We start from the raw sequence: 14174 nt of genomic DNA on the forward strand, positions 1-14174 counted from the left end.
CTGCTTGGTATTCCCTTGGGTTCGGCCCTAGTTTGTTTACGAAGGTTTCTGGATTAATATTTCCCTGATGCAGATTCTTGCGTAGATTGGTAATTTTTTCATCAAAGTATCTGGCAAGTTTGTCTGCATGTGGGAGGTTTGCATTCGGTGTAGTTACCATTTTGATGTTAAGTTGTTTATTACTTTGTATCGTTTCTTTGTGTCTTTGCGATCCGTGCCTGTTTGTTCTCTGTAGAAGTTTCTTTTGGATTGTCTTATTTTCTATTTGTATTTTGTTTGAATGGTTTCAATCCCGCATGCATCATTTCGTGCCTTTTTAGGTTTGAAAGTTGAGAGAAGCTTTTATTACACTCAGCATATGTAAATGGTTTCTCTCCAGTATGCCTCATTTCGTGTCTTTTCAGCCCTGAGAGCAGTCTGAAGCTTTTATTACACTCAGTACATGTAAATGGTTTCTCTCCAGTATGCCTCATTTTGTGCCGTTTTAGCGTTGAAAACCGAGCGAAGCTTTTATTACACTCAGCACATGTAAACGGTTTCTCTCCTGTATGTACCATTTGGTGCATTTTCAGCGCAGAGAGCCGTTTGAACATTTTATTACACTCAGTACATGCAAATCGTTTCTCTCCTGTATGGCTTATTTGGTGACTTTTCAGCCCTGAGAGCAGACTGAAGCTTTTATTACACTCAGCACATTTAAATGGTTTCTCACCTATATGCATCATTTTGTGCCGTTTTAGTGTTGAAAACCGAGAGAAGCTTTTATTACACTCAGCACATGTAAATGGTTTCTCTCCAGTATGGCTCATTTGGTGCCTTTTTAGGCGTGAGAGATAACAGAAACTTTTATTACACTCAGTACATGCGAATTGTTTCTTTCCTGTATGGCTTGTTTGGTGACTTTTCAGCCCTGAGAGCAGACTGAAGCTTTTATTACACTCAGCACATTTAAATGGTTTCTCACCTATATGCATCATTTTGTGCCGTTTTAGCGTTGAAACCCAAGCGAAGCTTTTATTACACTCAGCACATGTAAATGGTTTCTCTCCTGCATGGCTCATTTGGTGACTCTTTAGGTGTGAAAGCTGAAAGAAGCTTTTATTACACTCAGTACACGTAAATGGTTTCTCTCGTTTCTCTCCAGTATGGCTCATTTGGTGCTTTTTTAGGCTTGAAAGCTGAGAGAAGCTTTTATTACACTCAGTACATGCAAATGGTTTCTCTCCCGTATGGCTCATTTGGTGACTCTTTAGGTGTGAAAGCTGAAAGAAGCTTTTATTACACTCAGTACACGTAAATGGTTTCTCTCCAGTATGGCTCATTTGGTGCTTTTTTAGGCTTGAAAGCTGAGAGAAGCTTTTATTACACTCAGTACATGAAAATGGTTTCTCTCCCGTATGGCTAATTTGGTGCCTTTTTAGGTTTGAAAGCTGAGAGAAACTTTTATTACACTCAGTACATGCAACTCGTTTCTCTCCTGTATGGATCATTTCGTGCCGTTTTGCAGCCGAAAACCAACGGAAGCTTTTATTACACTCTGTACATATAAACGGGTTCTCTCGACAGTGGCTCATGCGGTGTTTTTTCAGTGCTGAAAGCTCAGTGAAGTTTTTCTTACGCTCAGTACACAGAAACTGTTTCTCTTCAGTTTGGGTCTTCCGGTGTGTTTTTCGAGTTGAAAGCACAGCGAAGCTTTTATTAGTAGATTCCATCCATGGAACTAGTTTCTCTCTTTTGACTGGTGAGTGACCTCTCTTCTGTAATCGGAGCTTTGAAAACCAGGGGAAGTTCTTTGGACCATGAGGAGATACAAAATCGATAGACCTGTTAGATGAAGTACATGTAAATTCTTCCTGGCCTTTTTTTCTCTCGTCTCCCTTCTTAAGGTAAGAAGCCCTGTGATCACTATTAGTACTTTGGAAGGGTCTCTCTGGTAAGTGTCTCTGGTACCCATTGATGTTAGAGAGCTCCTTGTAAGTTCTCTCACACTTTGTGACTCCATCCAGTGAGCACCCTGCAGTGTCTGTTTTCTCTTCTGATTCCTGGTGATCCTTCTTTGCATTTTTCCTCTCAAGACCTTGGAAAATATTCTCACAGACATTTTCCGATTGTCTTTGGATTTGTTCTATTTTTTCAGAATCTTTATGTTGATTCTTTTCTCTCTTTCTTTCTTGTGGGAGTAGCTGATCTAGAGGATACAAACAAAATACATTATTGATGTGGTAGAAGATAGGAGCGGTTTCTAAAATGTTACCTGTGTAGAATAAGAGAAAGGACAGGTTCTAGGTATGGCTTTAAAGTGATATGTTCTTATTTACATGGAGGGGCATAATCGAACGCCCATCTCCATGGGCGTCTATGTCCGAGAACAGGTATGTGAAGGGGTGGGACAGACCGTATTTTCGAAAAAAAAAAAAATGGCCGTCCATCTTCCGTTTCAAAAATACGGTTTGTACGGACCAAAATGCCATGGATTTAGTCGTTTCCGAGCTGGGGGTTTGTTTTTTTTAGCGATAATGGAAAATAAAAACGCCCAGCTCAAAAACGTCCCAATCCAAGCCATTTGGCCGTGGGAGGGGCCAGGATTCGTAGTACACTCTCCTGACATGCCAGGACACCAACTGGACACCCTAGAGGTCAGTGCGGTGGACTTCACACAATGCTCCCACATGCATAGGTCCCTTACCACGGGTGCTGAGCCCCCAACCCCCCTCCCCCAAAACCCACTACCCACAAATGTACAACACTACCATAGCTCTTAGGGGTGAAGAGGGCACCTATATGTGGGTACAATGGGTTTTGGAGGCCTCCCATTTACCAGCACAAGTGTAACAGGTAGGGGGGATGGGCCTGGGTCCGCCTGCCTGAAGTGCACTGCGGTACCCACTAAAAGTGCTCCAGGGACCTGCATACATGCAAGCCTCTAGGACTTGTTGCTGCTGTATAATCTTGGCACACCAGTTGACACCTGAAGACTAATGTTTACAAAAACATCCTTTATTGGAATAAGCACGTTTACTCACAATTAACTGCAGATGAGAGGTTGTGCCCCACTGGCAAAGAGTCTCCCTGGTACTGAGATTAGCAGTAGGTCAGAGCTGGCAGAATGCTGTATAATGCCCTCTTTCAGCAACATTCAAGGTAAGAACTAAGTTCTGTAACGTGGCTAACACATGAAAGGGATCTAAAACTGGCTTACAAAAATGGCCACTACCGCATGGACTACCAGAAACAAAACAGGGCACACTCTGACCCAGTAAGCAGAGGGAAAAGCACCACGGGAGTAGAGCCTACCAACTACCAACATCGTGAGCATGTAACACAAGCTAGTGGCGGAGCCCAATACCCTACACCCACCACAATGCATTGCTGATGTGACTCTGCAGTGCGCATAACAGAAAAGGTGTCACACTCACCCGAGAACCACATCAGAACCAGGGAAAGGCTGTCAGAGGATAGAACACATTCTGCTGTCATGGAGGTGGATACGACATTTGAGGCTGGCATACAGGCTGGAAAAAAAAGTTTGTAAAGTGGGTTTTTTTTGGTGGGAGGGGGTTAGTGACCACGGGGGGAGTCAGGGGAGGTGATCCCCAATTCCCTCCAGTGGTCATGTGGTCAGTTGGGGCACTTTTTTGGGACTTGGACCTGAAAAAAAAGGGTCCAAATAAAGCGGACCAAATTCTCGTCAAAAACGCCCTTCTTGTTTCGATTATCAGTTAAAGACGCCCATCTCTCCTCGACCGATAACCACGCCCCAGTCCCACCTTCACCACCCGTTCCCCCCCCCCCCCCATCAACTTTGTTCGTTCCTGCGACGGAGTGCAATTGAAGACGACCAAAATCGGCTTTCGATTATACTGATTTGTTCGCCCACGGGAGAAAGACGCCCATCTCCCGATTTGGGTCGAAATATGGGCGTCTTTCTCTTTCGAAAATAAGCGGATAGTAACATAGTAGATGACAGCAGAGAAAGACCTGCACGGTCCATCCAGTCTGCCCAACAAGATAAACTCATATGTGCTACTTTATGTGTATACCTGACTTTGATTTGTATCTGCCATGTTCAAGGCACAGACCGTAGAAGTCTGCCCAGCATTAGCCCCACCTCCCACCACCGGCTCTGCTACCCAATCTCCGCTAAGCTTCTGAGGATCCTTTCATTCTGAACAGGACTCCTCTATGTTTATCCCACGCATTTTTGAATTCCGTTACTGTTTTCACCTCCACCACCTCCCGCAGGAGGGCATTCCAAGTATCCACCACTCTCTCCGTGAAAAAAATACTTCCTGACATTTTTCTTGAGTCTGCCCCCCCTTCAATCTCATTTCACTTCCTCTAGTTCTACCACCTTCCCATCTACGGAAAAGGTTCGTTTGCGGATTAATACCTTTCAAATATTTGAACGTCTGTATCATATCACCCCTGTTTCTCCTTTCCTCCAGAGTATACATGTTCTGGTCATCAAGTCTCTCCTCATACGTCTTGTAACGCAAATCCCATACCATTCTCGTAGCTTTTCTTTGTACTGCTTCGACTCTTTTTACATTCTTAGCAAGATACGGCCTACAAAACTGAACAAGTGGGGCCTCACCAACGACTTGTACAGGGACATCAACACCTCCATTCTTCTGCAGGTCTATTTGCAAATGGTTGGATCATCTCCACCCAGCGCAAGTTTGTAGGAAGATGAGATATAAGAACCATGAGGAATGGTCTGAATGAGAAGGGGATAATCTGTGTTCTCAGGGAGTTTCTTCGACAGTGATGAAGTAACAACCCCAGCTCCAGACTCCTACGGCAACAGAGCCATTGTCAGGGCAATTCTGGCATCACCCTATCTTACAGAGATATGATGGCAATGTTTATAGTCAACCTGTTAAATGTCTGAAAATGATTAAAGAAGAAAGGTTTCTAAAAAAACAAGATAAAAGATAAAGGGCCTCAGATTCAGTGGCACTTATCTAGGAACATGACTCAGTGAGCAGGAGTTATACCCAGATTTTCAGCAGTATTCACCCAGATAGTGCCATTGAAAATCTGGCAAGAGCGTCTTAGCACGATCCAGATAAAGGAGAGTTAAAGACAAAAATAATTATTATTAATTTAAATTTTGTCTTAACTAGAGCGACTGGTTCGTGTTAAGATAATGTGATAATCAATTAAGCTAGAACCACTTTAGGTGATCTTTCTCTGGGCTCCTAGGCAACGGCCTATCGACATCCTGACGGGAATATCGTCCTAGGCCTTATTATTCTACTTGTGAGATGTCTGCTTATTAGGTGCACAATATGGACACAGCTGTCACTCCAATTTCCAAGAGGTGGAGTGATGCAGAATGAAACTAACCTGCTTCTTTACTGGAAATTAAGGATCCTTCAAGACCTCTGGAAAACCTTATCTGACAAGCCCTTATTTACACAGTTGAAGAAATCAATCCCTCTAGGCCAGATTTCTAAAACAGTTTTACTAAGGGGCCTTCACCTTCCTTTCCAGTAAGGAACTGGGAGTGAGAAGCATTCCTTTTCTGTGTACGTATATATATGCTGACTGGTCACCCTGTCCAGGTTGTGCCCCCTTTTGGGGCAGGCAGAGCAAGAATATAACCAGGGCTTAATTTGTGCCAGAATGGAGAAGAACGGTGTTCTAGTACTTCTTTGGCCTCAGGAAGTGATGTCACAATCTCTGACTCCCCCCACCCCCCCCCCCCACCGTCTCTAATTTGTGATGGCATCCCTCTATCCCTCTTACCCTCCCCCCCCCCAGCCACCTGTATACCTTTTCAAAGCAGTCTCCTGTTTTAGAGGTTGTCAGCAACAATTCACAATGAGCTGCTCGTGCTGACATCAGAGCCTTTTGTATGATGCAACTTCCTGTTTCTGCAGAAGCGGGAAGTGTCAAACAGAAGGCTCCTGATATCAGCACGAACAACGCGTTGTGAATCACTGCTCGCTGCCACCAACCTTTAAAACAGGAGACAACTGACAGGTTAGAGGGAGGGATCCCATTGTGAATTTCAGAAGGGGCAAAGGGGAGAGAAGCTGGACTGAGGGGAGGGGGGGGGAGAAAAAGAAAACCTGGACCATTGGTGGGTGGGTGAGAGAAGAAGAAAAGCTGGATAGGGAGGAGGAGAAAACTATGGGGAGAAGGGGAGGGAAGAGAGTGGGATTCTAGATATGAAGAGGGAGACAGAGGGGAGATACTGACAATTGGGGGAGAGGAAAAGAAGATTGAGTGGAGACAGAGGGGGAGGGGGGGGGAAGATGCTGACTATGAGGGGAAGGAGAGCGAGAAAAAGAAGACGTTACATTGTAGGCCAGAAAGGGGAGAAGCTGAACTACTGGGGTAGGGAATAAAGAGGGTACAGGGAGAAGACAGGCTATAAATGATGGGGGGGGGGGGAGAGACGGAAGATGTTTGGTTACAACAGTTGTGGACAGAGTAAAGATGGGCTCTAAAGCTGTGGGTAGAGAGAAGGAGAAACATGAGATACTAAAGCGACAAAGGTGGAGGAAAGGGAAAAGCTGAACATGGTGAAACCTTGTGGGAGGTGTTTGTTAAGGAGATGAGCAAGAGGAGGGTGGTGAGGGTAATAATGTGGTAATGGTGAGGTGACAGGACGGAATAGAAGACTGGGGCAGGAGTGAGATCAGAAACTGGAGAGCTAGGGATGGAGAGATGATGAAAAGATGACAGGTATGTGAAAAGAAAATGAAGAGAGTAAAATTGCGTTGACAGAAAGGCAGAAAAGAAAGGGAGAAAGAGCTAAAAGGGAAAGATGGATGTGAGGGAATAGAAGAAGACAGAAGGAGAGAGGAGAGAGAAGAAAGGACAAAGACAGCCACTGGAGAAAGTTGGAAGAAGACAAACTCACTGGGACCAACACGATTGGAAAAATAAAATGCTCAGGTGGGGAAAAAAAAAAGTGTTTCTTTCTGAATTTATGAACTGGAATATGTTAGTTTTGGGATATGTGAATTACAAAAGTGTCTTGAGGGTCCTCTAAAAGAATTATTTGTTGTTACATAAGTACATAGTACATAAGTAGTGCCATACTGGGAAAGACCAAAGGTCCATCTAGCCCAGCATCCTGTCACCGACAGTGGCCAATCCAGGTCAAGGGCACCTGGCACGCTCCCCAAACGTAAAAACATTCCAGACAAGTTATACCTAAAAATGAGGAATTTTTCCAGTCCATTTAATAGCGGTCTATGGACTTGTCCTTTAGGAATCTATCTAACCCCTTTTTAAACTCCGTCAAGCTAACCGCCCGTACCACGTTCTCCGGCAATGAATTCCAGAGTCTAATTACACGTTGGGTGAAGAAAAATTTTCTCCGATTCGTTTTAAATTTACCACACTGTAGCTTCAACTCATGCCCTCTAGTCCTAGTATTTTTGGATAGCGTGAACAGTCACTTCACATCCACCCGATCCATTCCACTCATTATTTTATACACTTCTATCATATCTCCCCTCAGCCGTCTCTTCTCCAAGCTGAAAAGCCCTAGCCTTCTCAGCCTCTCTTCATAGGAAAGTCGTCCCATCCCCACTATCATTTTCGTCGCCCTTCGCTGTACCTTTTCCAATTCTACTATATCTTTTTTGAGATACGGAGACCAGTACTGAACACAATACTCCAGGTGCGGTCGCACCATGGAGCGATACAACGGCATTATAACATCCGCACACCTGGACTCCATACCCTTCCTAATAACACCCAACATTCTATTCGCTTTCCTAGCCGCAGCAGCACACTGAGCAGATGGTTTCAGCGTATCATCGACGACGACACCCAGATCCCTTTCCTGATCCGTAACTCCTAACGCGGAACCTTGCAAGACGTAGCTATAATTCGGGTTCCTCTTACCCACATGCATCACTTTGCACTTGTCAGTAGTATTTTAACTTGGCCTAGAACACTAGTCTTTCTGGTTCACAGTTTTTTGCAGTCTAGTAGATGGGAATTTTGGTTTTAAAATATCAAACATAGTTTGGGGAAATATGCATCACTGGTATCTTTGTATTGTGCTCAATACAAGAGTAAATTAAATTGTTTATATTTTTCCAGGGTTGAGTTTGTCAGGCACAATACAAATAACTCCTCCCTTGACATAATAAAGGAACTTGCTGTGTTTTGCCTGTGACTGAGGTGTGATATGCTGTCTACATGTAGTTTGTGGAGAGATCTATAGAAATCCCACTTGTTCTGCTTGACCAGTAGTAGGTGTATTGGTGTTCTAAGGCCCAGTGCAACATTTGTAATGTTTCCTATTCAAAAGTACGGTTCTTGCTGTTTGAATCTAAGGCATTAATGCTACAGTTTTATGTCAGGTTTGCCACGTGTATGTTGAGTTGGAATTTATTCATGTTTTGTAGTTCACAATGAGGGGCATAATAGAAGGAAAACGTCTATCTCCATGGGCGTTTATATCGGAGAACGGGTCCGTGAAGGGGCGGACCGAACCGTATTCTCGAAAAACATGGATGTTTATCTTTTTTTGAGCTGGGCGTTTTTGTTTTTCAGCGATAATGGAAACCAAAAGTGCCCAGCTCAAAAACGAATAAATCCAAGGCATTTGTTCGTGGGAGGGGCCAGGATTCGTAGTGCACTGGTCCCCCTCACATGCCAGGACACCAACCGGGCACCCTAGGGGGCACTTTTACAAAAACAAAAAAAAAAGGTAAAAGAGCTCCCAGGTGCATAGCACCCTTCCCTTGTGTGTTGAGCCCCCCAAATCCCCCTCAAAACCCACTGCCCACAAGTCTACACCATTACTATAGCCCTAAGGGGTGAAGGGGGGCACCTACATGTGGGTACAGTGGGTTTGGGGGGCGGTTTGGAGGGCTCCCATTTACCAGCACAAGTGTAACAGGTGGGGGGGGGGGATGGGCCTGGGTCCACCTGCCTGAAGTCCACTGCACCCCCTAATAACTGCTCCAGTGACCTGCATACTGCTGCCAGGGAGGTGGGTATGACATTTGAGGGTGAAAATAAAAAGTTGTGAAACGTCATATTTTGTGGTGGGAGGGGGTTTGTGACCACTGGGGGAGTCAGGGGAGGTCATCCCCGACTCCCTCCAGTGGTCATCTGGTCATTTAGGGCACTTTTTGGGCCCTTATTCGTGGTAAAACAGGGTCCAGGAAAAGTGCCCTAAATTCTCGCTAAAAACGCATATTTTTTTTCCATTATCGGCGAAAGGCGCCCATCTCTGATCGCCCGATAACCACGCCCCCGTTCCGCCTTCACCACGCCTTCGACACGCCCCCATCAACTTTGTCCGCATCCGCGACAGAGTGCAGTTGAAAACGTCCAAATTCGGCTTTCGATTATACCGCTTTATTCGTTTTTGTGAGATAAACGTCCATCTCCCGATTTGGGTCACAATATAGGCGTTTTTCTATTTCGATTATAAGCTGGAATGTAATTGGTGGTGGAGAGATTTATGTTGCTGTTGCTCAGATGACAAGAGAATCATTACGAGAAGAAATGCCCTAGCTGTTGTGTCAGACCAAACGTCTGTGGAAATGTATGCTCTCCTCCGCTCCCACCCAGCTACTCCTTCATGCCATCCGGCTGCCAGATTTTCAGAGAACAACACTATGGTATCAAATGTGTAAATGTTAAAAAAAAAACAAAAAAAAACAAAACAATGATTAGTCCAAGATTTTGTTGATCATGTTGCAAAATTTGTACTACTGCGGGTGATATTTCTAAATATAATTTGAAAATTCAGATATTTAATTTACTTTATGTGTCAACATTTTTATTGATGATTCCACCTGGTAACACACCCTTGGGGTCATCTTTGACTCTTCTCTCTCCTTCTCTGCTCATATCCAGCAGACCGCCAAGACCTGTCGTTTCTTTCTTTACAACATCCGTAAAATCCGCCCCTTTCTTTCCGAGCACTCTACCAAAACCCTCATCCACACCCTTGTCACCTCTCGTTTAGACTACTGCAATCTGCTTCTTGCTGGCCTCCCACTTAGTCACCTCTCCCCTCTCCAGTCGGTTCAAAACTCTGCTGCCCGTCTCATCTTCCGCCAGGGTCGCTTTACTCATACTACCCCTCTCCTCAAGACCCTTCACTGGCTCCCTATCCGTTTTCGCATCCTGTTCAAACTTCTTCTACTAACCTATAAATGTACTCACTCTGCTGCTCCCCAGTATCCCTCCACACTCGTCCTTCCCTACACCCCTTCCCGTGCACTCCGCTCCATGGATAAATCCTTCTTATCTGTTCCCTTCTCCACTACTGCCAACTCCAGACTTCGCGCCTTCTGTCTCGCTGCACCCTACGCCTGGAATAAACTTCCTGAGCCCCTACGTCTTGCCCCATCCTTGGCCACCTTTAAATCTAGACTGAAAGCCCACCTCTTTAACATTGCTTTTGACTCGTAACCACTTGTAACCACTCGCCTCCACCTACCCTCCTCTCTTCCTTCCCGTTCACATTAATTGATATGATTTGCTTACTTTATTTATTTTTTGTCTAGTAGATTGTAAGCTCTTTGAGCATGGACTGTCTTTCTTCTATGTTTGTGCAGCGCTGCGTACGCCTTGTAGTGCTATAAAAATGCTAAATAGTAGTAGTAGTAGTAATACATAACAAATTGTAAAGCTATCGTTCTTATGTACATTAATCTTTTAAGTTGCTATCATCAATTTTTGTTTTTATAACAGTACCCTATCTTATCCCCCTCCCCCCTTACTACCTTCACTTTTGCCATGCACACTGAAAGAAACAATAGTCAGCATGTTACTTTAAACTCAAACCGTAATTTCCAATAGTAACACCTTACGTTATTCCGTAATTGAACCCCTTATTACTATTATTCCCCCCTCCCCTCCCCCCCCCAATCTTTTTAAATACTCCATGCTCATTCGTAATCCGTTCATGGTCTAGTCCTAGCCAACCTCTTCATTTTCCTACATTTAATGTGTTGGTAAAGGTTCACTGCCTTACTGGTGCTTCTTAAAGCTCTATATACCATTATCCTCTCTGTCTATTGTATTCCTTGTCCAGACTCCCCCCACCCCCCCCCCCCCCCAAAGATACCCTGAGACTCCCTCTCCCTCATGACTCTTCCTTCTCCTTCTTAATGTGTAGAAAATTTATTTAACACTGCACTTTCAGATATTTAATTTAAAAAATATTATGTACGTATTAGCTTCCTTTTTATCTGATGCTTTTTGTGTGTAGGAGTAAGTTGACTTCTGGCCCTGGCCCCACCCCTAGTTCCACTTCCTTTCTGCCTACAAATTAGGCCCCGAGTATAACTGTACTTATAATTTGTTTCTGTTTGCTCTGTTGTTCCATCTCTGGTCACTGTGGAGATTTTGCCACAAGTCTCTGCAGTCCAGGCCCTTCATGCCCCCTCCCTGTGCAAGGGAGGTAAGAGACTGCTATGAGTATCTTCCACCTGTAACTAGAAGCTGTGTAGCTGTTTACTCTGCTGGCATCATATTAAGGGTACTGAGGCAGGTTGTGGGATACAGCTTCTGCTCTCCCTTACCCTGAACAGGTAGAACTTCTGAAAATGCTGTAATGTTGAAAAGGTGAGGTGATGTGGTTAAAAGGTGAGGTGAAGGAAGCTATTAGGGCTAAAAGAAACGCCTTCAGAAAATGGAAGAAGGAACCGTCTGAAACAGGAGCAGACGAGAGAAGGAAAAATTCTAGACTTGGTCCTTAGTGGAGCGCATGATCTGGTGAGGGACGTTACGGTACTGGGGCCGCTTGATAACAGTGATCATAATATGATCAGTTTTGATATCAACCTTGAAGTAACTATACATAGGAAGTCAAATACACTAGCGTTTAACTTTAAAAAAGGAGACTATGATAAAATGAGAAGAACGGTTAAAAAAAAAACAAAAAAAAACTTAGAGCTGGGCAACTGAGAGGGTAAAAACTGTACAACAGGCGTGGACGCTGTTCAAAAATACCATCCTGGAGGCCCAGGCCAAACATATTCCGCGAATTAGAAAAGAAAGACGGAAGTCCAAAAGACAGCCGGCGTGGTTAAAAGGTGAGCTGAAGGAAGCTATTAGGGCTAAAAGAAACGCCTTCAGAAAATGGAAGAAGGAACCGTCTGAAAATAACAACCAGCATAAGGAGTGTCAAAGCAAATGCAAGGCGCAGATAAAGAAGGCCAAGAGAGATTACGAAAAAAAAAAGATAGCAGCAGAGGCAAAAAAACATAGTAAAAAAACTTTTCGGTATATTAAAAGCAGGAAGCCGGCAAAAGAATCGGTTGGGCCGCTGGATGACCGAGGGGAAAAAGGGGCGATTAAGGAAGACAAAGACGTAGCGGAGAGATTAAATCAATTCTTTGCTTGGATCTTCAGAGGATGATTTGGGTGGGATACCGGTGTCAGAAAAGGTATTTCAAGCAGACGAGTCGGAGAAACTTACTGAATTCACGATAAACCTGGAGGACGTAATGGGGCAACTCTTGAAGAATCCATTGAAAAACGAACACGAAGTCCTCCTGAACAGGAACTGAAGACTAAACTTGAACCTGAAATGTAACCAGAATATAAACAATACAGATATCTGGGAGGGGCTATGGATTGATCAGCTATGATTAATGGAAAGAAAATTATCAGGTATGATACATAATTTTACCTTCCATATCATCATGCTGATCAATCCATAGACTGGTGGGATGTACCGAAGCAGTACTCACCCAGGGCGGGACATTGAAATCCCTGACCGCAACACTGAAGCTCCAAACCGGGCCTCCGCCCGAGCAGCCACAGCCAAGCGGTAATGCCTGGAGAAGGTATGGGCCGATGCCCAAGTTGCCGCCTTGCAAATCTCTTCCAAGGAGACGGACCCGGCCTCTGCCATCGAGGCCGCCTGAGCTCTAGTGGAGTGAGCCTTCAGCTGGATAGGCGGCACCTTCCCCGCGGCCACATAAGCCGCTGCAATGGCTTCCTTGACCCATCTTGCCACTGTAGGCTTAGAAGCCTGCAGACCCTTACGAGGACCTGCAAACAGGACAAACAGATGATCCGATTTCCGGAAATCATTGGTCACTTCCAAGTATCTGATGATGACTCGTCTCACATCCAGATATTTGAGAGCAGAGTATTCCTCTGGGTAGTCCTCCCTACGAAAGGAAGGGAGACAGAGCTGCTGATTCACATGGAAGCGAGAAACAATCTTGGGCAGGAAGGAAGGCACTGTGCGAATAGTCACTCCTGCCTCAGTGAACTGCAGAAAAGGCTCTCGACATGAGAGTGCCTGGAGCTCGGAAACTCTTCTGGCTGAAGTGATAGCCACCAAAAAAACTGCTTTCAACGTCAGGTCTTTCAGAGATGCCCTAGACAAGGGTTCAAAAGGCGGCTTCTGCAAGGCTCTTAGCACCAGGTTGAGATTCCACGCAGGCACCACTGAGCGCAGAGGAGGGCGCAGGTGATTAACTCCCTTGAGAAAACGTACCACATCTGGCTGCGAAGCCAGGGAAGCACCCTTCAGGCAGCCCCTGAAGCAAGCCAGAGCCGCTACCTGGACTTTAAGGGAACTGAGCGACAGGCCTTTCTCCAGACCTTCTTGCAGGAACGCCAACACTGAAGAATTTGGAGCAGTGAAGGGAGAAAGTGAGCCTGCTTCACACCACGCTGCAAAGGTACGCCAAACCCTGGCGTAAGCAGTAGAAGTAGAGCGCTTCCTCGCTCTCAGCATAGTGGCGATGACCTTGTCTGAGAAGCCCTTCTTTCTCAGACGCTGCCGCTCAATAGCCAGGCCGTAAGACCAAAGGGGGAGGGATCCTCCATCACCACGGGACCCTGATGTAACAGGCCCTGCTCCACTGGCAGCCGCAGAGGATCGTCAACTGAGAGCCTGATCAAGTCCGCATACCAGGGACGTCTGGGCCAGTCCGGACCCACCAGGATTATCCGGCCCGGATGCTTTGCCACCCAGTCTAGCACCCTGCCCAACATGGGCCAGGGCGGGAACACATAGAGAAGCTCTTGTGTCGGCCACTGTTGGAGAAGAGCATCTACTCCCAGGGATCGAGGGTCCCGTCCTCTGCTGAAAAAGCGCGGCACTTGGCAATTGGCCGATGACGCCATCAGATCTAGGCTCGGCTGGCCCCAGCGCTTCGTGATGTCCAAGAATGCCTGAGCAGATAGCTGCCACTCTCCGGGCTCCAAGGTATGGC

The 14174-nt window shown here is 45.5% G+C and overlaps 1 protein-coding gene across 1 annotated transcript in view; it reads right to left on the minus strand.

The window, feature by feature from the left end:
• Positions 1–202: 202 nt before the first annotated feature.
• Positions 203–14174, minus strand: part of LOC115464831 (oocyte zinc finger protein XlCOF6-like) — a 57805-nt gene continuing 43833 nt past the window's right edge. Inside the window, exon 4 of the mRNA XM_030195189.1 lies at positions 203–2188. Within this exon, the coding sequence (XP_030051049.1) occupies positions 255–2188 (1934 nt within the window). The 3' untranslated portion in view covers positions 203–254. The remainder of the gene's footprint in view (positions 2189–14174) is intronic.

The sequence above is a fragment of the Microcaecilia unicolor genome, chromosome 3 (assembly GCF_901765095.1).
Source record: "Microcaecilia unicolor chromosome 3, aMicUni1.1, whole genome shotgun sequence".
NCBI classification, from domain to species: domain Eukaryota; kingdom Metazoa; phylum Chordata; class Amphibia; order Gymnophiona; family Siphonopidae; genus Microcaecilia; species Microcaecilia unicolor.